Below are 24,993 nucleotides of genomic sequence, written 5' to 3'. Positions count from 1 at the left end.
TTGTGCATGCCATATGGTCCTATCTCTAGCATGTTATTCTCCTGAACCCCAGATACTGTTACCAATTTGATCCATTTCTTAGGCGGTCTACCTCTACCCATCATAATCTTCTCTGCATTTACACTTCCGACACATTTCCCTGCGTCTTCATAATTTATTGTTAGTTCTTTTAAACATGTTTAATACTTCGTATATTACTTATTTCTTCTGTTTTCTTTAAGTATGAGGCGTTGCTGTACTAGGTTGAACCTTGAAAATTATTTGAATTTGTGATTGATTTGGGGTATTTCTGTGATGAGTCAGTTTCTCAATTTTGAGATAATATTGCTGTGGCAGTTTGAGGGAATGGTGGTGGCGGTGGATATGGTGGCAGGTGGATTTAGTTTGGTAGTTAGTGATAAGTGGACATGTTATGTTATGTGGAGGATAATGGTAGTGTACGTGTGGTGTGTAAGAATTGGGTGGCCTGCCCTTGTGTGGCTGTGTTTCTATACAAATGAATTTGTGCATGCATACTGTGAGTGCAGTTACATGAACTTTGTAAATTATAGTCGAAATATGCTTGTGACGATAGGTGAGGACATGATGTCATGGCTGAGATGAGATGAAATTTTTTGATGTAAATAAGTGTTATGTATGGTGGCTGGATGTGGAGTGGGTATGGGCATAGTAGAGGTGTAGTATAATGCATATTCATTTTTAAGCCTTTAAATCAGCCAATTTCTATATATGCTGTGAGTGTAGGGCAGGTATCGTTCACGGTGGTCACGAGCGACATCGACATAGGCGAGGATGGGGCGAGTATGAGCGGCCCTGAAGCCTCATCAGGAACAACAACAGCAGCAGCAAATAACACAGGTTTCCAGGGCCTGCCGCCCCTACCCCCGGGCCGCAGCCGGTGGTCATGTAGTGTGGACACTACAGGTAGCCTACTAGTTATAGACAGAGAGGGGTGTAGCTGTCTCAACCATGTGTTAACTAAAACGTGCGACCGTATGCCGCAACAACTACTGCTGCGCTGCTCTAACATTGTCCACAACCACCACCACGACACGCTAGGCTCTCGTGGCGCTATCGTGTTGTCTCAGCTGCAGAATTCCTTTACGAATTATTGATTTTAACCATTATTACTTTATTAGTGATATACATATATGTAAATGGTCAGTTTAATTCAGCTACTTATTAATTTTGTGAATCGAGACAAAATTAAACATTGTTTAGGTCTTGAAACCAATTGTTTGAAAATATAGTAAGAAAATTACGAGGCGACATTCGTAATATTTCCATGTTCCTCTTGTTGGATTTCCAAAAACAACATGTTTCTAAGCTCCTGTGTACAAACCAGGCCCAAATATCTAAGATAAGAAACTTGCAGGACTAAACTGAACATTTACCAAAGATTGTTTTTATTGTAGAGTTAGTGTTGGTGTTATTGTTTTAGTATATTACCTGTACTTTATAGATTGTTGGTGGCGACTGCATAGTTCTCTTTAGAATATTGTATGTTAGTTTGTGTGTTGGGTATATAACATGCACGCACAGATATAAATGTAATGTACAGCACATATGTCTTACACACACACACACACAAATCCATATACAGTATAGTCTGCATTTACGCGGTCAATTGAACCCATGGAGGTCCGCGTAAACCGAGAAATGCGTAAACGAAATAACAGAACATATGGGATTAATTAAAATAGAGACTGGGCCGACCTCCAAACTCCACTTTTTCCGACACAATACGTACCGGTATGTTGTAGTAAAAATAGTATCTTAATTTTATGATGGTATGCACACACACATAATATAGAAGAGAAATATCAATATACTGTACCAGGTAAAAGAAAAATCACGGTTTAACACTTACGTTAGTAGAAGAGATGGGTCGGCATAAGTGGGTGGGGGCTGGTTCTGAGGCAGAGGGCAGATTAGTGGTCCTCAGGTGAATCACTCACTATCCACCACAGATATCAGGGCCTCCCTGACAAACCCCTCAAAATCACCATCACTGTCACTATCACTGACTTGGGCTGGCTGTGGTGGGTTGCGGGCGAAGAAGTTGATGTTACGCTGATGGCTAGCGTTGATGCGGTCGTGATACATCTTGATATATGGCTCCATACTCTGGTCTAGATGGTTATTGAAAACTTCATATCGGTGATTGAGAGGGTCTTTGGAAAGGATGAGCTTGAGTTTCTCGGCAAACTCGATGGCATCCTTTACATCGCCATGTGTTAACTTCTGTTCTCGTGCTGCCGCACCACCTGCCTCCTCACTGACGTCATCGTCTTCCAACATCTCGTCGGCAGTCCCCTCAGGATCCCTGATTACCTCAATGATGTCGTCGTTGGTGGTCTCGGAGAAGCCTGCAGCTGCAACACTGTGCAGCTTCTCTTGCAGGGTCCACTGTCACTGCAACAGACTGAGCCTCACCAGCCACAGGTTGCCTCTGCCTCCCACCTGGGATACCTTGCAACACATACCTCCACGTGTGACGAATCGTTGCCACAGACAGCTGCCCCCATGCCTCCACCAAGAAATCAACAGCTTTCTTTACGTTAAACATTTTCCAAAACTGTTTAACTCGCACTTCATGCTCCGCCAACTCTTCTTCTGGATCCTCGTCCTCGCTCTTGCTATCTGTGCCGCTCAGAAGGTTCCGCAACTCATCCTTGGTGTTGGTGTAGTCGTTCATGAGCTTAGACTTCTTTGCAGAGTATGCTGCCTTAATGTTGCATATCAACTCCTGGTCCATGGGCTGGATTAACAACGTAGTGTTGGGAGGAAGGAAGACCACTTTTACACTGGGGTGACGATCCAACAGTAGGGGCGAGTGTCCTGGTGCGTTTTCAAAAAAATTTTCTATTTACAATTTCTTTGTTCTTTTTTTTTTCACCCCCCAGGCACCGTTGTAGGTCGTTTGACCTGTGCCCGGGTGGGCTAATTCCCGTAAAAAAAAAAAAAAAAAAAAGCAGCAACAAAATGTTGAATGGCACATTATTTTGCGTGCAGAATTTCTTCACATCAGGAACGAAAGTCGTCAAACCAGGAGAGGGACAGACCAGTGAACATCTACACCTTCCTTGAGGTTAGCCAGTGGACATTTAACTTGCTCATGTCCATGTTCTTGTAGGCGTGTGGCTTGCAGGCTGTGTGGATCACCAACAACTTGAGCTTACAGGTGCCGGAGGCATTGATGGTAAACAGGACGGTGATGCGCTCCTTCTGCAACTTCCGGCCCCGACACTTGCTGGCAGACTTGACAACGAACGTCTTGGAAGGTAATTTTTTCCAAAATAGACCGGATTCATCCATGTTGAACACCTGGTCGTCGGTGTACTGTCCTTCCTCCATAATGTCACGTAAGAATGGAGGAAAATCCATGGCGGCAGCACGGTCAGCACTGGCTCCTTCACCAACAATGTTAATGCTGGTGATATTGTTACATTTCTTAAACCCTTGCAGCCACCCAGTGGAAGCAGTGAAGGGTTTGGGCTCTGCAATTCCCATCTTGCGCGCCACTGATTCGTACAGTTCACGGGCGTAATCCTGCACGCCCGGGTGTCGACCGCCATGTTACGTCTTGCCTGATGAATCACGTAGCTCACCACTAAATTCTCAGTCTTGAACAGCACCTTATTCTGACAATACTTCACCATTGAAGCACCTGCAGACTTTGTGATGCTCGTGTGTTCTTTTATCTTGGCGGCATCCTTCTTGATTGTACGAATCGTAGATTCGTTAAATCCATGCTGGCGTGCGAGATCAACTTGTCGGGTTCCCTTTTCTAAGTCCTGGATGCTTTTGTACTTTACTTCGTAACTTAGGGCGCGTCATATCTTCTTGGGCTTGAGGTGGCTTGGTCCAGGTAAATCAAGGTTTTTCTGAGGTGGTGGTGGTCCAGCGGAAGCCATTGTTGAACAGATTAGCGGGCACAAGAGAGAACAGTATACGCGGAGGCTGAGAACAATGAAACTGGCCGGGCTAGGTCAGTGGCTTCTTTCTTCCCATGCCTGGGCACGTCATATTACATTAGACCAATCACAGCTAGCGGCGGAGGGAGGTAAGGATGCGTGACCCAATCACAGTCCGATACGTCATATGACGTCAGCGATAACGCAACAGCGACATACTGCGCACCCTCCCCGCGCCTCTTCCCGCGTATGGTTGAGAATGGACCACGTAAATCGTAATTGGCACAGCGCATCTGGACCTTTCGCCGCATAAATGATGAAATTAACCGCGTAATTAAAAAATTTCATTCTGGCAAGGTGCCGCGTAAATAACCAAATGCGTAAACCAAATCCGCATAAATCGAGACTATACTGTACAGTGTACAATACATGATAGTAACTAAAATGTGGCATTAGTATTATTAATTCCTGAGTACAGTATTTCCATTACTGCCCTACAAAGCCAGGTCACAGTGGATATAGTGTTAACCCGAATAGAAATTTGTTACTGTTATTCAGGATTTTGCTTCTTGTTGTTGTTGTATTTATAGTGGTACTGTGCCACAAACAGGACTGCAGAACTCAAAACAACCAAACCCATCCTAGTTGAAGCAAAATCGACCTTTAGTGGTTAAGTATGGGTTGGGTTGTCTGCTTAAAAAAAAAAGTTTATGAACATTTCCTTTTTAGTATTTTTTTTTTCTAACAGGCTGTTTTCAGACAAACATGGTGACTAATATTTTGTTTTTGCATTCTCTCTCCTTTTTTATGGTTTTATCTTTTAATATTTTCAGCAGACTTAATGACTATGCTGTACGTTATATTTTGTTTTTTCCCACGTGATTAATTCTATTTTCCACATTTTATGCCACACTCTTACCACCTCACATTCTAATTTGATAGTCAAATATACTTCTGCTCATCTGTTCTAAATTTTGCAAGCTTTTTCACTAAACTATTAAGCAGCAAGTAATCCTGAGTTAATATTGGCACCAGATGCACAGGGGCAGTAAGTTAATAATTAGATGCTGCAAAACAAAATTAACTCTGATATGGTGAGGGTTATAATTATATCTGCTGGGAACACTGGCCATCATCACTGAGTGGTTGGTGGCCTCATGCTTCACTTGTATCTCCCTCAGATGCTTATTGGTTTGCACAAGATGATAACACACCGCCAAGTAAACAACAAAGAGCTTCATTTGCAGGCCCTAATGACCTAATTTTTGGAGAAGGTATTGTGATACTTTTAAACAAAACCAAAACTAACATTAGAATGTTTTTTCTCCCTATGGAACTGCTTTACTTTTTTGCCAGGCAGTCAATCTCTCTGTGTAAATGTATGAAGGTGGTACATAACGCCAAACTTGTCACACACATAGATAAGATTAAAATTTTTCAGGCTTTGGGAGAGTTTGAAGCAGTATTGTTGGCTGTTTGATGATGGGTGAAACAAAGGACACAATTTTCACTTGATCAAATTAAAGTGAAGTGTTTGTAGTCAAAAAATTCTCTCATTCTTTGGTGTCATTAATGGTAGTTTAAACATAATATGCATGTCATAGTACAGTACTTTACTTACTCCTGTTTTCTGTAAGTATGTGTCATTTTTTTAACTGTAATAGTAATTTTGTGACCTAATTCCTGGATGGGACAGCTCATGTAGATTAATACCCAGGATTCAGTCAATCTTGGCTGATTTTGTTTAAAAGCAGGAAATAGTAGTACAGTATCTGTACCTCCCCATTGTAACCATTACCCTCAAAATATAGTACCTGTATATGTGCAGTACAGGTATTGTATTAGAAATAAGTCACCACAGAAAGTTGAAGGCTAATAAGTCAGTATGCTACATTAGTAGTGTTCATTCCATCTGTCAACTGAAGCCACATTGACACTAAAGGAGCTTTAAGGCTGGTCCATTCAGGTCTTAGCAGTATGTAAAGGTAATTGATTGCGTTTGTTTTATTATTTCTATAAGGGTGTTTGTGTTTGCTAATGACCTATTTTGAGTTTTAAAGGGCAGATTAGTTCATGGGGCCAATATGCCTGGCTGTGATCAAGGGCAATCCCAGGGGACTCTGATGAGTACTTAGCATGTTGTTACTTTTTACTCCAGGCATTGGGTGTTTTGTTAGAGGGAGGGATAATATTCTGATCAAATATAGAATTCTATTATATCTATCTTGGAGGTAGACTTAAAGGGTAAACCCTGGTCTTACCAATGGAGGATTTATTATGTGCTCCCTTCCATGGATCCACTAGTCAGTTAAACTGGATTTGGTCATACAATGAGAGTGATTGAAGTTTTACCCACACATCTAGTTACGTTCCATCCAGTGTGTGTTAATTGAGCAGCTCCAAAGCTCACATAATCCCAGGTTATGCACCCATGAAAAGGAGTAATTAGGAATTTATCCTTGTATTTCTGGCCTTTGTGAGTGCATTATTAATGTGACAACAGTTTATTAACTTGTGACTCTCAGCAATGACTGGTTCTTTTGATGTTTAATTTTGAGGACTATGATTATAATGAGGGAGGTACTGTAGTGTACTGTTCATTTGATGTGAATAGTACAACTAGCATTGGGTGAACCCACTGACTTGTTGGGCACTACAGTACACGAGTTACCTAATCCAGACTGTCATAAAAAACAGTTTCAGGATCAATCCTTCCTTTATACTCATAGTTAACATTTAACCCACAGCATCAGCTTTCTGTAAACCTCAAATTGTACATTATGCACAACTTTTCTTTATTAATGTTGGCTCTTTCTCACACAGTTAATATGGTAGAGTATCAGATGTCAGTAACAGTTTCCTGATGGTAGCAGATATTAGACAGACTTATTTTTTGCAGTTATTAGTATACTTTATGTTTTTCAAGAAGTTACTGATGGTTGGAACTGGTAGTACTGTACAGTATACTGAATTTTTCCATTAGAGCTTTATTGTTTTCCTTTTCTAAGATGAATAACACCAAAACATTTCTGGTTTGTGTATAAAGTACAGTATTAAAGCCTCCATGAAACATGATATTTACATTATCGTACTTTTAATATTGGTTAATGTCGTACACATCACAATACAGTACATTTTTGTAGTGTAGAAATTATGTGTCTACTTATAATATCTTCCTGCATCACAAATGCCATTTCCTGCACTCAGAAGAGAGTGACTTGTTCATAATTACTACCTGGTATCTAGACACTCGTGAATACCCAGTGCAGTATTATTCAAGGAAGACACATATTCTCAATGTGCACTGTTAGGTACTTTGGTGAACTGTGCCATACAGATGAATGGTACAGCTTTTTTCATTGTTGTATGGCTATTTTATGGGACTCCCCCTGTACAATAAATTGCATTAGCCTCATATATATGAGTCTTATTAGAATGTGGGAATGCATGAGTAGTTTGTGATTCAATGTTATATTTTCTGTTCATATTTTTTTGATAACACTGTACTGTAGAATAAATTGTATGCATGTCAGATGTGTCTTGCATGGCTCTCCTTCTGCCTTCAGGTAATGTAGTTGTATGTGAATAATATTTGAAATACCTGTACAGTATACTGTACTGTAGTTGTTTCTTGATTATGAATGATGTACTGTACATTGATTATATGTATGTTATACTGTATCTGTAAATTATATGATGATCGTTAAGTTTTGACACATCTTTCAAGTTAAGTGTAGTCAGTGTTCATTTTTTTCGGTCACTCGGTATTCCACGCGCACGATAAAAAAGGATCAAATTCAGAAACGAAGTCCCTGAATGAAATGAAGGCTATTTTTTTCTGTTGTTAATCCATTTTGAGACTATAATTGAGATATGATGTCTGGTACAGTATTGTGGATGTCTCATAAGGACCCCTTACCTAGGACTTAATGCTGTGCTCCAGTTCTGTTTATTGTTGGTGTGTCTGATATAAATATACAAAGTAAAAAGTTAATAATGAAGAATTATATTTTCAGATGATAGATCCTCTGGCCTGTCTTACAAAGACAGAGAAGACAGGGTGCGGCAGTTGAGGGAGAGGCAGCAGATTGAGAAGCAACAGAAGCTAGAGGAGCTCAAGGAACAGGTTAGTTATCAGCAGTTACTGTACCACAGATCACTTGTATACCGTATTATGCATTCCAAGAATTGCAGTATTGTACAGTACCGTACTTAATAATGGGTTGTTCTAACAAAGGATTCATCACACAAATTGCATTGTTTATTGATGATAATTCATAAAGTGTAATATTTATTAAAAGCTTCAATGAGGAAATTGTTTAAGATGTGCACGTCACATAATGTACTGTAGTAGGATGTTGAATCTCGGTTTAGGATTTATTAGCATTCATTGTACAGTACTACAAGGTACAGGTGTACATAACATTTTTCCCTACATGTAAACACTTTACAAGTTACTGTAATACTAAAGATTACAGACGAAATGTAAAGTAATTTTGTACACAAATGCTTATACTGTACAGTACAGTGTGTGTGTGTGTGTGTGTGTGTGTGCTGAATTGCAAAATCCAGATGTTGTATCTGTGAGAAAACACTCACTTTTTATGCATACAGTCTACCAGCTTTTCCACATTGGCTGTTTCTCATGATATTTCTTGTTCATTATACATCAAGGTGTCTTCAGTTGGAGGGTTTTTGAAGGATTTAGGCTGCATGTGTTGGTTATACAGTGGTCCCTCGGTTAACGAGCACAATCCGTTCCTGCAGGTTGCTCGTTAACCGAAAAACTCGTAAACCGAAACCATTGTTTCAATGGGTTTTTGGGTAATTGGTTCCAGCTCACCGAAAATTGCCTAAATTCAACAAAAAAGGTAGAAAAGTACACTTACTTTGAGGTGTGTATGTAGAAGGCTCCTGGATGATGATGATGATGGGAATTAGAATGGGGGTGGAGGAGAAGGGAGAAGAGAAGGCATTGGGGTGGAAGAGAAGTCACCCCATGGCACCATTTCACCCATAAAATTTTAGTTCTCTTGGTGTAATTCAAGATTATTTTCTTTAAACCAACACTGCACTGCATTATATATTGTCAATATGTAAAATAAATTTCAAAATGACCAATAATTTGCTTGCATACACAGAAAAAAAGCGTTTAGTTGAAGAGAGTCTCAAGCAAGATGTTACCTCCACGCCTGTTTGGTGTGTTAACGGGCTGGATGGCGCGCCAGAAACTAGTTTCTTTACCTTCACGTATGTTCAATAATTGTTAAAATTACTAAAAAAGTTAATATTAAACTTTTGAAATTATTGAATAGTATAAACTTCTTGATATTTACTAAAATAGTAGGGAATTTGAGCCCTAAAACCGATTACTGTATTGGCGGACTAATACTACAGCTGGTGGACCGCCAAATGCAAGCGAAAACATGTTGAGGTCGGCTCGTAAAAAACTCGTTAATCGAGGGATTGCTCGTTAACCGAAGTTAAGAATCTTATGGAAGGTAAATCTTTAACCGAAATCTCGTTAACCGAGGAATCACTGTACTGTAGAAGTGAAACATAATCATTTATGAGCTTTAAAACCTTTTTGATCTTCATAAAAAATGGAGGTACTGTATGCAAGAAATTTTGGGGACAAGGAACTTGTTCCTTTTTTTTTACCTTGTGAGTTTAAGTTATGCAGCAAATAATGTCATTTAGTGCATAACCTCATTTTATAAGGGTGAGGCCTCGCTGTGTGTGTACAGTAATCCCTCACCAAAAAAATTATTAATTACGTACAGTATTCATGGATGGTGTGAGTGCATGAGAAAATGGACTTGTCATCACTTCATTGACTTTAAGGGAGATATCCACAAAATAATTCGGTTTTGTGAAGCAGTTTTAGTTTTCTGTTAACTGTAGTGGTCTTAAACCAATCTCTCTGTTAGATATAACAAGTGTCACCAGTAACATGTACTGTACTGTACACACAGGAGAGTTAAGTCGTAGTTGATGCCTGGCAACAGTCTTCCTTGGTGTTTGCCTAAAGTTAAGGAAGACTGGTGTAACATCTGAAGTTAACTGTATGACTTTTATTATTATTATTATTATAATAATAATAATAATAATAATAATAATAATAAGTGCAGCATACCGTAAGGTATGTAGCATTTAACTTATCCAAATTATAACATAAAATAATTTTTTTCCTTTCTGGCATATTATATAACTTCCAGCTTTTATCGTGTCAAAATTCATTCTACATCAGTCAGCTTGTCTTTATATCTTGCTTCTCTTCCCTTTCCCTTACTTCCATGTTTAATTTACTTGATATTATCCCTCAATAGTATTTTTCTTTTTGTTTACCAAATTAACATAAAAAATAAACACACGCTCACTGTTTCAGACTTCAGTGGTACATTGAAGATTTTTGAAATGCACTCTGTTACATTCTTAGGTGTTACTTTCTGTCAAGTCATATGATGATTCTTCAGAGAAATGGTGTACAGTACATTAAAGTCTCCCTTAACAAGCCATATTTGTTCTTGGAAAAGTAATTGTTAGGTTTATTCTACCAAAGAAACACTTGTTTTCCATAGGACCTCATGTTAAAAGCTGAGATGCATTCCAGCCCAAAGATATTTGACCCAAAAATCCATGTTATAAACTGAGATACTGTACTGTACTCTCTTGACAAAAGAATTTTGTCACTCCAAAACTAAACTTAACAATATTTATGTGATACTGGAAATTGAATAGAAGTTCATTAAGTGAATTTCAGTGTCCTGAAACACTTACTGTAAGGTTGTTAAATTAAATCTCAAAAATTGGTTGCTCATCAAGTGGGGCCTTATGGTACTGTATAGTATACAGTATTGATCTTCAAAAAGTGCCTTTCCACTGACAAAGTTCAATTTAGTGGTCACTTGAGGCATCCAAATGGTATTCCAGTGTTGAAGTTTCTTATAGGTCAGTAACCTAGAACAAGAATCACTTGTGGTTGTGTACTGTATATTGTTTTGGGTAGTGTTTATGTCAGTCATGACCTCTAAGGTTATGTATCAGTAATGAAGTGTTTTTCAAAATAATGGCAAAATAAAACTCATGTCCTTCATTCATATTTTAATCTGTCTGTGATATGTGTTGTCAGGCCCATTAAGCTGAATGACCTGGGTTTAACTCAAATTCCCTGGTGTACCTGTACTAGACAATGTAGGTCACATTGTCAGGGCACATCCTCATGTGTAGATGTAATGTATTCAATCAATTTTTACCTTTTTGTCAAGTCTCTTATACTGTAATTTTGTATCATTGTTATTCAGTTAAATATTTTTGTAAAGTTTCAATTTTCAATTGAAGGACATCAACACAAAATATAGTTTGCAGGTTGGAGTTGAATAGTCAGATATCATAGGTGTAGGAACAGGTTTTCATTGAGGGAGGACACTACTGTACAGTATGTACTTATATTGCTTAGCTCTTTTAGGGAAGGCGAGTACTGCCAGTTCCAATGCCTATGAGAACTGTAAAACTGAGTTGCATTTATTGAGCAGTAGGAGGATGTATCATAGTTGTAAATACTCTAATGTAATTATTTTTGCTTACTACCATACCTAAGGGCCACCAATCCAAGGTATGCCAGGTGCTTCTGTGCTTCCTACCCATAATATAGCTAGGGATTTTACTTAGGAAATTTGGATAAACAAAAATTTGTCTAGAACTTAACAAGTTGCACAGACATCTTAAATTTGATAGTTTCTTGGTCATGTTGAGATAATCATTAACAGTACTTATCAGAATAATGCATCAGCTGAACATGAATATGAACATGTCATTTTAATGTAGAATAGTATACTGTACTGTCCTAAACCAGATTTTAAATGTAGTTATGGCAGTGGGGTGTGTACCATTTTGTGAGAATTAACACTTGTTGAGGTCAATACAATTTATATGAAGTAGATTATCTTTGTGTGTGTGTGTGTGTGTGTGCGCGTGCGTGCGTGCGTGCGTGATTCATACTTGTAGACACTGATGCCATTGTTTTGATTTGCTGTTGTATACGGCAGTGAAAGATGATTTATTGCTCAATATTCTTCCTCATTCAGATTGGTTTAAAATGCAATTTCACTTTATCCAAATTTAACTTGTATGAAATTTGTAGCTGTGCACAACCTGACTTGGATCTTTAGATTTTTTTAATTTTATTTCATGATTTTATATTGCTTGAAAGTCTTATTGTGTATTGGTAAGTTATAAAACTATATATCCTCAAATTTATGTCTAGTTCCAAATGGTTTTTGTAACATTTTAGCCATTACAGTAGATGGACATTGAAACCTTATTTTTATATATTACCGTACCTGTAAATGAGCAGTGTTTTGTCATTTGGTAGGATAAGAACTATTTGAAGAGCAAAGGTTTATGAAACTAACCCATCTTAATTTTAGTATTGATATGAAGGAAGTCAGACTTAGTTTGTGATGTATTAAGTCTGACTTTGATGACATTAATTTTAAATTATTTCATCTGATCCTAGACAATGGTATTTTGTTTTAATAAATATCACAATAAATTTAAAGTGTCGTTGATTTAAATTACAGTTCTGCTTACAATACAGTACAGTAAACCCTTGTTATTCATGGGGGTTAGGGTCCAAGGTTTGGCGTGAATAGGCAAAACCACGAAGAGCAACTTATGCTACCTAAGTGCACTCCTACTGTATACCTATACCAAACAACTGACCAGCCGCTGCAGCACTCATCCCCTCTTTTAACTTATTTAATGATTCAACTTTCTTTGTCAGGGTCTTCACTGACTTCTGCCTTTTACATTTCACTCCACTAGCATCACTAGCACTGACACTAGGCAGTCTTTTAGGGGCCATTTCACACAAACACTAAAGTTTTGAGAGTACAACACGAGATGCTGCGTGGGGTGACTCGTTGTGTTGTGGGAAGTGATTTGCAAGCTAGCCACCATCTGCTTACCGCGAATCATTGAAATCGTGAATCGCAAACCCACAAATGACAAGGGTCTACTGTACTTGATTTTGGCAATAGGGTTAATTAGATACTGTATAGTACTACAGACAATTTATTACAGGACATTTTACAGTCAATGTGTATTTAAATCCATAGAGTATTTCACCCAACTCATCATAAGTCATTTATGAAAGGAAGGAACAGCTTTATATCTTTTCTCTAGCTCTCTAGTTTCCAGTATCAATAATTTTTTAAGCTTTGAAAGAGATTGCTACTGTATTAAATTTATCAGTAATATAAAACCCAGTAACTTTTGTTTTCCTTTCTTTTACACTTACAGTATAGTACAGTACATGCTTGGTGTTACAGTACAACAAATTCAGTAAAGACAACAGGGAAAAACACATGCATGATCTGAATGGAGTCATCATGTGTACATATTGATCATTATAATAATTAACAACTTGGTTAGTTAAAACAGAATCCTAAAATATACCTTGTAAAAACTTTCAGGCGGCATTAGCACAACGTTTCCGAGAACATCAGGAAAATGAGAGAAGGCGACGCCTGGAAGAGATGAGGTTACGGGATGCCGACCGGCGCTCACAGGTAGAGGAACGTAAGCGAATAATTCAGCAGGCAGAACAAGATCGAAGGGAGGCTGTGATAAGGAAGAATACTGTGAGTTTGACAAAGTTTATCTTTTGAATGTGATTATAGCCTGTTCATTTTAACAGTACATCTTCTGCATATAAATAAACTACAGTACCATTGTAAACGTCTTAAGGGTTTGCAGTCCCATCTCATGAGTTGTAGTATTGTACAGCATTGGTCGTGTGCAAGTTTGATAGTATTATTACGGTAGTTATAAAATGAACAGAACTTGTTATTTTATTAACATTTGTAATAAGGGGAGAAATATTATGGTCTTTATCTGGCTATCACCACCACCACTTGCTGTTAGTATCTTCATTATTACAATATACAGTTAAAATTTGTTTACTGAAGGTATAAGTTCTTGCTACTATGAACTGATGTAGAATAACACTCCAGAGATATTTATATGACCTTGGAAATCTACTTACAAGCAGGAGCGTGATCACCGTATGGAATCAAAGCGACGTAATGAGAGAAGCAACATTGTGTTCGCATTTGGCAGTTCTACTCCTCGGATGCTGGACCCCAAAGACAGCTCTACCAATGCCTCATACTGGAGTTCACGCAGGTTATTGTTACTTCTCAGTTTCCTCTCATCCGTTTCTATGTCAGGATTAGTTTGATAGTATGAATAATTGTGGTTACAGCATATAGAGAGCTTGTGTTTGGTCTTATTGCCAGCTACCCTACATCTTAGCAGGAAAAGGCTTGCGAGAGTAAAAATTCTGAATACAGGAACAGTAAAATACACCTGTATACTGTATTCACATGTCTGCCATATGAGTAAAATACAATTTAGTATCTACTACTACTACTACGTGCCTAGGAATCACTCGGATAGATTCCAGTTTATGTACTATAATTTGTTTGGTAAAAAGTATTTGGCAACAGTTTGGTCAATTTGGAATAAAATACAGTACAAACTCCCAAATATGGAAACATAGAAACCAGGATTGTAAAAAAAAAAAAAATCTACATTAAAACAATGATGATTGATCACCACTGCTTACGAGTCATGCTGCTACTGTACCTTGTGGTCAGTTATCAAGAAGGCTCAGGGGTGCTCAGTCATATTTAGTGCATTTGTTTGTTTTTAATGTACAATATGGAAAAGGACAGTTATTTTTTTTAATGTGGTTGAGGGTTGGAAAAAAATCTATATTTAGAGGTGACAGGAATCTAGTTAAGAAATCAGATGAAATTAAGGTGAGCTGTAATGTACCATCCAGAGTCAAGGTGGAGCAGCTGAGAGAGGAGTGGTGGCTAAAAGATGTTAAATGTTAAGACAGTTTTCTCATATAAGTGGCATTGTACATCACTTCAATTACCTAAAACTTTATTTAATATTTTAAGTAGCCATGTAAAAAAAATAAAAAGAGATGGATGACAACATTCCTGCTTATTGAGGCCTGCTTGGTGGGGGGGGGGGTGTTCAGAAATGATATTCAACACAGATTTATCTCACAGCTATTTTTTTTATAAAACAATTAAACATTAAAAAAATTGAAACATCGGAAATTATGTTGAACATCATGATTTACTATTTTTTTTAAGTATGAATATATCATAAATGATGGTGATCATTTAGCCAAGAGCTATAATAACACCTACAGTGCATTAAATCCTTCTCAAAATGCTATAGCACATCAGTTTCACAGCTTTATATATACACTGTTGCCAAGAAACCAGCAACCCCAGAGTCAGATGGTTGCCAGATTTGGAACTTTGTACTGTGGGTCTAAAAGAAATTTCACTCTAGTTTATACTTTACTGTCGTATATTTCTTTCTAGATTTCAGTGTAATTTAGGTGCTAATATTAATAACTTAGCATTTTAGTTATTAATGAGTTCTTTCCATATTTCCCATTCAGTTCAAACATTTATCTTACATAAATTTTATTCTGTAGAGCAACCTCAACCACCAATGTTCATCTCGTTGATACATCCATCACTCGACGTGCATCAGAGTGTGGTGAAATGGATCTGAGCCGTAAACGAGCAACTTCAGCACAGGGTCTAGACAGGAAACCAGAAGGTAGAGAGACTTGTTATTTTATTGTCCTTATCTTAAAAAGTCTGTATTGTATTGTGTACTGTAAGAGATAAAAATGTATCATGGTTGCTCCTCACACATCCATTGCATTTAATTTTGAGTTTGGTCTAATTTTGCCCGTGTCTTTGTCATCAGATATTAAAACTAACAGAACCTAAGAAGAAGAGTACAACTGAAAACAACCAATTCAGCTTGAAACATAAATAGTGCTTAGTACTGTATATATTATTTTTCACTCGTTTCTTTAGTTCAGTGAATTCAGTCAAAAGTCGTACTGTACAGAATGTCACAAAGAAAACAAATTGGGACAGCACATCACATTAAAATGAAAATTAGCTACATTATTGTTTGTTTAAGCAAGATATCGATATTACAGCTAGTTAATTTATAGATTAGGAAATCTACTTCAGTTGTGCTTCTGCGTCAAATTAGAAAACTAGCCAGACAATATGGTGATCACAGTTTGTGTCCCATTAAATAATATTGGTGAGGTGCAACAGCTGAGTGATTATAGCACTCACTTGAGGTCATTGGTTTGCACCAAAGACACCCCCAGTTCTCCCAGCTGTGGATTTTTACCAAATTTTACAGTCAGAGAAGTGCAGGTGGTAAAGTGAAGCGCTGGTCACACTGCCTCCTCGTGAAATGATTTTTTTTTAATCTACAAGGAGCTGTATCCACAGGCTGCCAGGCCTAAGTGACAATCTCTCTTTTTACTGTTCACAAAATGTATGCCTTGGAAAGAGTCCTATTCCCTCAAAATGTTTGCGTTGTGTATCACTTTTGGGTGATACTTCTGATCTTGCATATTGTTGCAGATTTGTTGCAATTGTATTTAATGCTAATATATTATTGGAATATAAGTTTTAAGATACAGTAGTACAGTAACTACATTCAAATAAGATACTGCCATATGGACATAGAGTGATGTCAAGAGGCTCCTCCTCATGGTCACTCCACCATGTGAAAGAAGCATTAAGGATAAGATAATTAGTTTATTATTCAATTGCTTCTGTAAAAGTCTAAACTCATTATCATTGTCAAAAGAAGCTAACATTTCTTCCAAGTTTTATGTTAAACATAAGTGACCAGTTCCCTAACCTGGAATCTGGCCAAATCATAGACCATAGCAATTAAGACAAATTTTAAGATATGACCGATTTTTTCTGCCACTGCATGAAGAATATGCAACATAATGGTACTCCAACTTCCCCCGGTATTATTTTCTTCTTTGTGTCCTATCGTGAAACTGATTTTCCTGGTTAATTTGCTGGACCAAAGGTTGGGAGGATGTGTTGAGCATATGCATAGAGATGATATATCTTCTGTATAGTTCTTGATTTTAGAAATAAATGGTTTGAACAATGTGGTATAAACTTGGTAGCTCAGGGACATGTTTTCTAAACTTAGTTTTCCCAGGGACACCTTAGTATAGTACCTGGCAACACCAAGGCCCAGAATATGTGTGATGAGAGCTAATGATGCATAAGAAAATAATCTCATTCCATATATCACATTATTTCTTAATATTGTTTCTAGAAATTAAGTGGTGTGTTTTCCAGATGATAAAAAATTCTATTACAGTATATGAGACGTGGGCACACATACCAGTGTTTCATACTCTAGCTCCTCCTGTAGTGTATGAGACGTGGGCACACATACCAGTGTTTCATACTCTAGCTCCTCCTGTAGTGTATGAGACGTGGGCACACATACCAGTGTTTCATACTCTAGCTCCTCCTGTAGTGTATGAGACGTGGGCACACATACCAGTGTTTCATACTCTAGTGTATGAGACGTGGGCACACATACCAGTGTTTCATACTCTAGCTCCTCCTGTAGTGTATGAGACGTGGGCACACATACCAGTGTTTCGTCTAGCTCCTCCTGTAGTGTATGAGACGTGGGCACACATACCAGTGTTTCATACTCTAGCTCACTCAGTGTATGAGACGTGGGCACACATACCAGTGTTTCATACCCTAGCTCCTCCTGTAGTGTATGAGACGTGGGCACACATACCAGTGTTTCATACTCTAGCTCCTCCTGTAGTGTATGAGACGTGGGCACACATACCAATGTTTCATACTCTAGCTCTCCTGTAGTGTGAGACGTGGGCACACATACCAGTGTTTCTCTAGCTCCTCCTGTAGTGTATGATGTTTCATACTCTAGCACTCCTGTAGTGTATGAGACGCACACATACCAGTGTTTCATACTCTAGCTCCTCCTGTAGTGTATGAGACGTGGGCACACATACCAGTGTTTCATACTCTAGCTCCTCCTGTAGTGTATGAGACGTGGGCACACATACCAGTGTTTCATACTCTAGCTCCTCCTGTAGTGTATGAGACGTGGGCACACATACCAGTGTTTCATACTCTAGCTCCTCCTGTAGTGGAAGGGATAAAGTCATTATTCTTATTAACCCATCTCATATATTTAGTCACTTGTTAAGAATGTCACTAAAATTAATTGATGTAATGGATTTTTCTGGTGTCTTGTACGTATAAGGTTAATATCCTGTACCTAGCTGTGTTTGCAAGTTACTATTGCAGTGTTAATTTAAAGCTGTTAATCAGGGATATTAATTTACTTATTCTTTTACTTTGCTTATTTTTTTTTTAGGCTTGTCGCATAAATATCATATCAGTCTAAACTGTCTTGAGTAGCATTAGTATAAAAAGTAAGTTTTGTCGGTACTTTAGTTTCATGATACTGAAATTTACATAGCATCTAGATATTTAAACATTTATTTTAGGAACATGACTGTGCTTGATTATTTTATTATTTATTTGGTTTCTTAATTGTATTGTATGATGTGTTTCACCAGTGAGTGGGAAGGCATCCCTCTGGGGAAGAATGTGTGTGCTTAGACAGGCCAGAATGGTTCTGACAAGCTGTTACTACATAGTACTGTAGTAGGCAATGTGGTACTCTGAAAATTCAATATACAGTATAGGTTATAAGAATTGTGGATACCAGGAGGTAACGCATCACAAGACTCTTTCTGCAATTTGAACATAAATGCTAGGATTGTGGATGCCTCACTCTGCCTCTTGCCCAGCATCCTCTTGGATCATGATAATTTTGGTACTATCCACCTTTTTACATAACTTGAGGGCTTAGGGTCAATTCAGTTATCTCAGCTTTGGGTATGAAAGGCTTATAAAAACACCAAAAGTATAAATTAATGCAATCTGTACTAGATGGTGGTGGGTTCATTTTATTCTAATCATGCTGATCACACTAACGTGAGTTGGTGCACTCCATAGATAAGTGCCTTTTCTCCGGTTTTATATGACCTATTTTTATGCCTTAAACAGAAATTTGCATTTCTCTATTTCTCTTGCATTTTTTTTTTAATTGTAAAGTGTATATGATTTTGAATATTCATAAATACAGTCATTTTGCATACAGTAACTATATTAGAAGATGCACTTAAGGTTATTTGCACAATAAATACATTCACAGAGCACATTTGGGTTTGGAATGGCAATATAAGCACTTGCTCATTTCGCAAACTGAATTTTTGCACATCTCCAGTCACATGAGCAGATTGCTTTGTTTATCAGTATACAAAGAACAAGTTGCTACTGCATACGCTAAGCTGCACCCTGCATGTCTGTTCAACAGTGTTACATTGTTGTTACAGACCTGCGTATGTCAAGCTCGATGTATGAAGTGTTTCACTGGGATGAGAGCAGCTCCTCCCACCAAAACCATCCCCCTTCTACCCAAGGTACCCGGCTGACCAAGTCTCGTGACTCGTCACTGGAACGCAAGACCCCTCCTTCTGCCCTTATTTGGGTCAGATCCTCCACTCCTCAGCCTACTAAGTCATCTTCTCTTCCCCTTTCTTCCAAAGATGCTTCTGCTCCCCCTTCTTCCACATCCTCCTCATCCTCAGACAAAACCCCGACAAACTCATCCCAATCACGTTTCTGTGTATGGGAGTTTGGGGATAACTTCGCTGCACTGGGTCCCGCAAATCAAAGTAGCGGCGGTAGCGGCAACCCGGCCCCTTCCTCACCGGCTTCAACACCCACATCTTCCACGTGCTATTCTCGTAGAACTGCTTCTGTATTTACTGGGGCTGGGTGCACTATTGGTGGTGAGTTTGCAAGCTGGCTAACCCAAGGATGCTTCATGAAGGAATGCTCTACTAGTTGATGTTTTACTTTTTAACAGCTCAGAACGGTTTTAATTGCTTTTTTCATATTTATAACCCTTTAACTCTCAATCAGTAGTATTTTATGGTATTGGCTGAACTCATTAAGCTTAAAAAAAAGCTGTAGTTAAGTACATAATTTGAACTAACTTTCTTAGAAGGGCATCTGGAGAAATGAATACGCATTAGATATCTTTGGCATGAATAAATTAGATAACTAGAATGAACTACTTATAACAACCTCTTAGAAGAATCTTTTTAACTGGGTTGCAAACTCTAAAAAGGTGGCTGTATGCTGTGAAAACCATAAATTAAAAAGAATTTGTCCAATTAGTACTGCAGATTTATGTGATGATTGGTTCCTTGGGGATAAAGGGGGAGATTGTATTAAAAAGATTGGTTCCTTGGGGATAAAGGGGGAGATTGTATTAAAAAGTTTGCTTCAAACCTGGAGTTGACCCAGTCTTTTATACTTATTCTTATTTGCTTTTTAGTAGTATACGGTACATGCTTTGTAGTTCCTGCACGTTGTTTTAGTTTTTGATTGGTTATTATATGTTGGAGCATGTGTGTGGACGTACAGGAGTGTGTGTGGGTTTTTTTTCCAGGTGCCATTTTAGCAGTTTATTGGTAGTGCCCTATTTTTATTATTTTATAGTACAGTAATTGTTTACTACAAAACAGGTGAACTTTTATTGTGAGCGTCCGTTTATGTAGCTCAAACTACACTGACTTGATATTGATATTACATTTATTTTTATGTTCATACAGTATAAGATGGATAAGATTCTGAAGAAACTCCCAGTATAACCTCATAGGCATTTCTTACTCGCATACTATTATTAACTGGTGAAATACATGGTCACCAAGAAGGACTGGAGAGGTTTATGATTTAGCTTCCCCTTTTGTGCGACCACATCTTCTTCCATCATATGCACAAGTCACTTGACCTGTGTAGTAATGATAATTCTGTAATTGGTTTTATTCTTCAAAGTTTAGTACCGTATAGGCCTTCTGTTAAACCATATCTTGTGTGTTACTTTTTAAAGCAACATTTCTCTGATACCCAACAAATTATAGAAACAATATTACCTTTCAGGTAATGAAAATTATTTTTTGTCTTGCATATTTGATCTTGTCTAAAGTTCACCTGTTTGTCTGGCCTTTACTTGCAGATGTAATAAAGAAACACACACATACACACACACATATATATATATATATATATATATATATATATATATATATATATATATATATATATATATATATATATATATATATATATATATATATATATATATATATATATATATATATATATATATATATATATATATATATATATATATATATATATATATATATATATGTAGGTGCAGCGTGATCTGGGTATATGCTGATAACCACAAGGAAAGAGAAAACACGAAGTTCCCGTGTTTTCTTTATTTTTATATATATATATATATATATATATATATATATATATATATATATATATATATATATATATATATATATATATATATATATATATATATATATATATATATATATATATATATATATATATATATATATATATATATATATATATATATATATATATATATATACAAAATAAAAAAAAATTATCTGTGCAAGTTGATATTATATAATACATGCATCTTTCCCTTATTTTCAAATACAAAATAAACTACTCTCAATCCCAAGGAGGAAGTGAAATGGCATTTTTGTTTTACTTTTTTTGATCATTGCTATCGACAGCTAACTTCTTTAGAGAGAGGCTTTGGAAATTTAGGAAATTTCTAATGGTGTTTGATATACAGTAGGGTGTATATCGGTTAGCCAATTCCTACATTCAGAAGAGTATCTTGCACACAAAATCTTTCTCACAAGATCTTGGTAGTGTACATAAATATTCATCTGCTTCTGGTTATTGTCAATCATGTAAAACTGTTTTAAAGGCTTCATAACATATATTTCTGCACCATTACACACTTATCCTTTCTTAGTTTTCATATTTCCATTTAACTTTTGCCTTTATCTGTAATTATATTCTATACAGTTCACACTACAGTATTTTGTCTTTTAGAGGACATGCTGTTGATAACAGTACTCTCCCATAAGTGTCTTGTACAGTGGTGTTAGGTGTTTGGCACATACAGGTGTTCAACATGTCTGCAGTTAGTTTGTTAAAGATGTAACTTAGACCAGCTTGATTGTGGGGAAAAGCATAAATTGTGTATACAGTACTGTATTATTATAATAATACTTTGTGTGAACAGTTGCTAAAGAAATCAGTTAAGAACTCAGATACTCACTGCTTATTGTATTTAATGTCAAAAAGTTTTTTGGAAATTGATCCTTGAAATGGGAGTAGTTTATTAAATTAATTAATTTATGAAGCTTATTTTCTTTTTTGTCTCATAGTTTTTGCATTTCTTAAACTTTGTAAATGCAAACAGGTGAGGACCTTATGACAAGATCGATGACTGCTGCAATCCCAGCATCTGCAGAGCAGACCTGATACCAGCAATGCCATCTCTCACGACATCCGGCACCAGCCGTAGCAGTCCACGCCACCGGTCGCCAGGTAGGGCGTTGTCTCTTGGCCGGTTGGATGAGCTGGCCCGCCCGCCGCAACCCCCCTCTTGCACCCCTGCATGAGACTACCCCTTCCTCCGTGCGCATGAGTCAGCCTGCCCGCACCATGTCCAAGAGCATGTGTCACCTGGGCCCACGACCAGCTAGACCCCAAACTCTGGAAACTACAAGTGGCCAGTTGGACAGAGGGGTTTCCCGCAGCTCTGTCACTCTAGTACAACCACGCATGACTCGTGCCGAGATTCTTAGGCAGAAAAAGCTGCGTGGCAGCTGTAACCTCGAGTACTGACAGCAGTAGCAGAAATACCAAGAGTAACTCTCCTACTCAAGGTAAGTTGCATGTCAGGTAATGGGACTCAGACTCAACCCTATATCACATAAGATCTGCTACCCTGGATTGTACATAGTTCTTGTACACTCGGTAGCTTATTACAACAATAATAATCACTATAGCCTGGGCTAACAATGTTCTAAGTACTGTATTCACTGCATGATCAAGATGCTAATATGTTCATAAACAGGCGTGTCAGATTTTCTGACAAAAGGAAACCTTAGTTGCATTGCAATAGTTTGTAGTGCTCAATTGGTGTATTTTTCATGGCATAATGTTGCAAAATATTTCAATTGCCTCTACTGATATTTCAAAATCAGCAATACAGTATACTTGCTATATTACACATGATTATTGCAAATCACTGCTATTCACCTCTGGTGGCTCTTGAAGCTAAATTCTGTACTTTCAAGATCTTTTGATTATTGCACATTTCATCTTTACTGGTATTTTCATATTTTTGTATGCTTTTTGTAACTCGTCTTATTTGTATTTTCTCAATCTTTTTTAGAATGTGGATTTAATTTCCTTAAATTCTGTCCTTTTCTGTATGTTTCCTTTTTTTTTGGACTTCCTAAGATATCTGAAATTTTCAATTTTTTTTTTTTTTTTTCTTTTTGTTAATTCCTTTTTGTTATTTTTCTCATCTCTCATAATAGCTTTCTGACTTTGAATTTATATTTACATTTGTCTGTTATCATTTTTTTTTGCCACTGGATACCCTTTTACTGCTACCTCTTCCTGTCAGAAAATAGTAAATTTGTTGACTGATTAATTTTTTCCATCTCTTTATTTTTATCTCCTTTAGATATTTCATTTCACAACTTCTTTTCATACTGATCTCATATAGCTACTTGTCATTGTATTCCACCACCACTTTTCTAGTAAACTTTTAAATTTAATCATGTTTACTCTACAGCACACTTGATTATTGTTAAAGTAAGCCTTTGGCAATAATAATTTATATTCAGTTAGTTTGACCAAGGATAGATGACAAAGCCATGAGAGGCATCTTTCCAGTAGAGTTCTTATGCCAGCAGCATCTGGTGTTCTTAGGGGCCAGGTAGTCACCCATCCAAGTACTAACCAGCATCACATAGAAGCCTCTTCTTCAGTGGCGTTTCTAGCCTTCGGAAAGTGAGGGGGCCACTTTGGGGCCAAGGTAAATGGTGGGGGGGCAAAACCAAACCTGTGTACAAATTGCAAGATGCAGTTTTTGGCATTATTACACTAATTTGATTGACAAATGTGAAGTGACGTCTCTCATGACGCCAGCCTAAAATAATCAGCATATGGCAGTATAATGGCAATGCTCTTATTCCACTAATCATGATTCATTGGAGTCTTCCTCCTTATTTTTATGTTTCTGCGATGAATGTACACTTGCAGTAGTTATAGCATCAGAATCCCCCTTTGACTTCTTTGCAGGAGGGCCCTCAGATTCCTTGTTTTCTGTTGCACAGCATTTATTTTTAATAAAAAATTTATCCATATTTGCTTGTGGTAATCCAACCATTATCTGTAAAAAGACTAAACCTACAAATTAATGATAAATTTTTCTAGATAATTGAAAATGGTACCATAAGTCCGTAACATGCTAGGCTGCGACCTATCAGTCGTAGCATAATATTATAGAAGCGTGTTAGCGTGCTTCTCTAGTTAAATATTATTTGCGTCATTATTACAATGAATTATAAATTATGATAACTTCAGTCATTTTGCAAATACAGTACTTACTGATCGGTGATCCCTGATCACAGATAAACAATGCAGAATAATGTGTAGGCTACCCTATCACTGGTGACTTGGTGAGATGCAACTGACACTCGGTTTCTTATTTTAATGCAATTCTTACCTTATTTCATTAATATAGATCATTTTTAACTATAGGATTAGAGTAACATTACAATCAGTCAATCATTCAGTTCAAGTCAATCAAGTGGCTGTAGTTGAGCTGAGCTGAACAGTATAAGGTAAATCAGTACAGTCCATCAGTTATATCATTACAAAATGTAGGCCTAAAGCATTCTCATGACATATTAATTATATATTCTTATGACTTCTAATATGTCATGAGAATGCTTTGAAACCATTGTAATGTTCTTCTCAACTACCTGGCTGAATGATTGAGATTGACCATTGTAATATTACTCCGATAGTTATAAAATTACTCACATGTTCTCTCTAAACAGACCTCACTTAGCAAGTAGAAAAACCCACAGTGGCAATGTGGCAGACGAAATATTTCTTCTAGTTCGTGACAAATTCGACAATTAATGTCAGTCTGTCACCCT

General features: G+C 37.2%; 1 protein-coding gene across 1 annotated transcript in view; it reads left to right on the top strand.

Annotated features, from left to right (window-relative positions):
• LOC121878142 (protein split ends-like) overlaps positions 1-24,993 on the top strand; it is a 94,967-nt gene that overhangs the window by 42,829 nt on the left and 27,145 nt on the right. Inside the window, 10 exon segments of the mRNA XM_042384157.1 lie at positions 745-924; positions 5,099-5,191; positions 7,934-8,043; positions 11,518-11,532; positions 13,394-13,561; positions 13,969-14,105; positions 15,445-15,572; positions 19,246-19,704; positions 22,230-22,283; positions 22,286-22,357. Coding sequence (XP_042240091.1) covers positions 745-924; positions 5,099-5,191; positions 7,934-8,043; positions 11,518-11,532; positions 13,394-13,561; positions 13,969-14,105; positions 15,445-15,572; positions 19,246-19,704; positions 22,230-22,283; positions 22,286-22,357 — 1,416 coding nt within the window.

This window comes from Homarus americanus, unplaced genomic scaffold, assembly GCF_018991925.1.
Source record: "Homarus americanus isolate GMGI-L3 unplaced genomic scaffold, GMGI_Hamer_2.0 scaffold45562, whole genome shotgun sequence".
Lineage (NCBI taxonomy): Eukaryota > Metazoa > Arthropoda > Malacostraca > Decapoda > Nephropidae > Homarus > Homarus americanus.
This window is presented reverse-complemented; position numbering and strand designations above follow the sequence as displayed.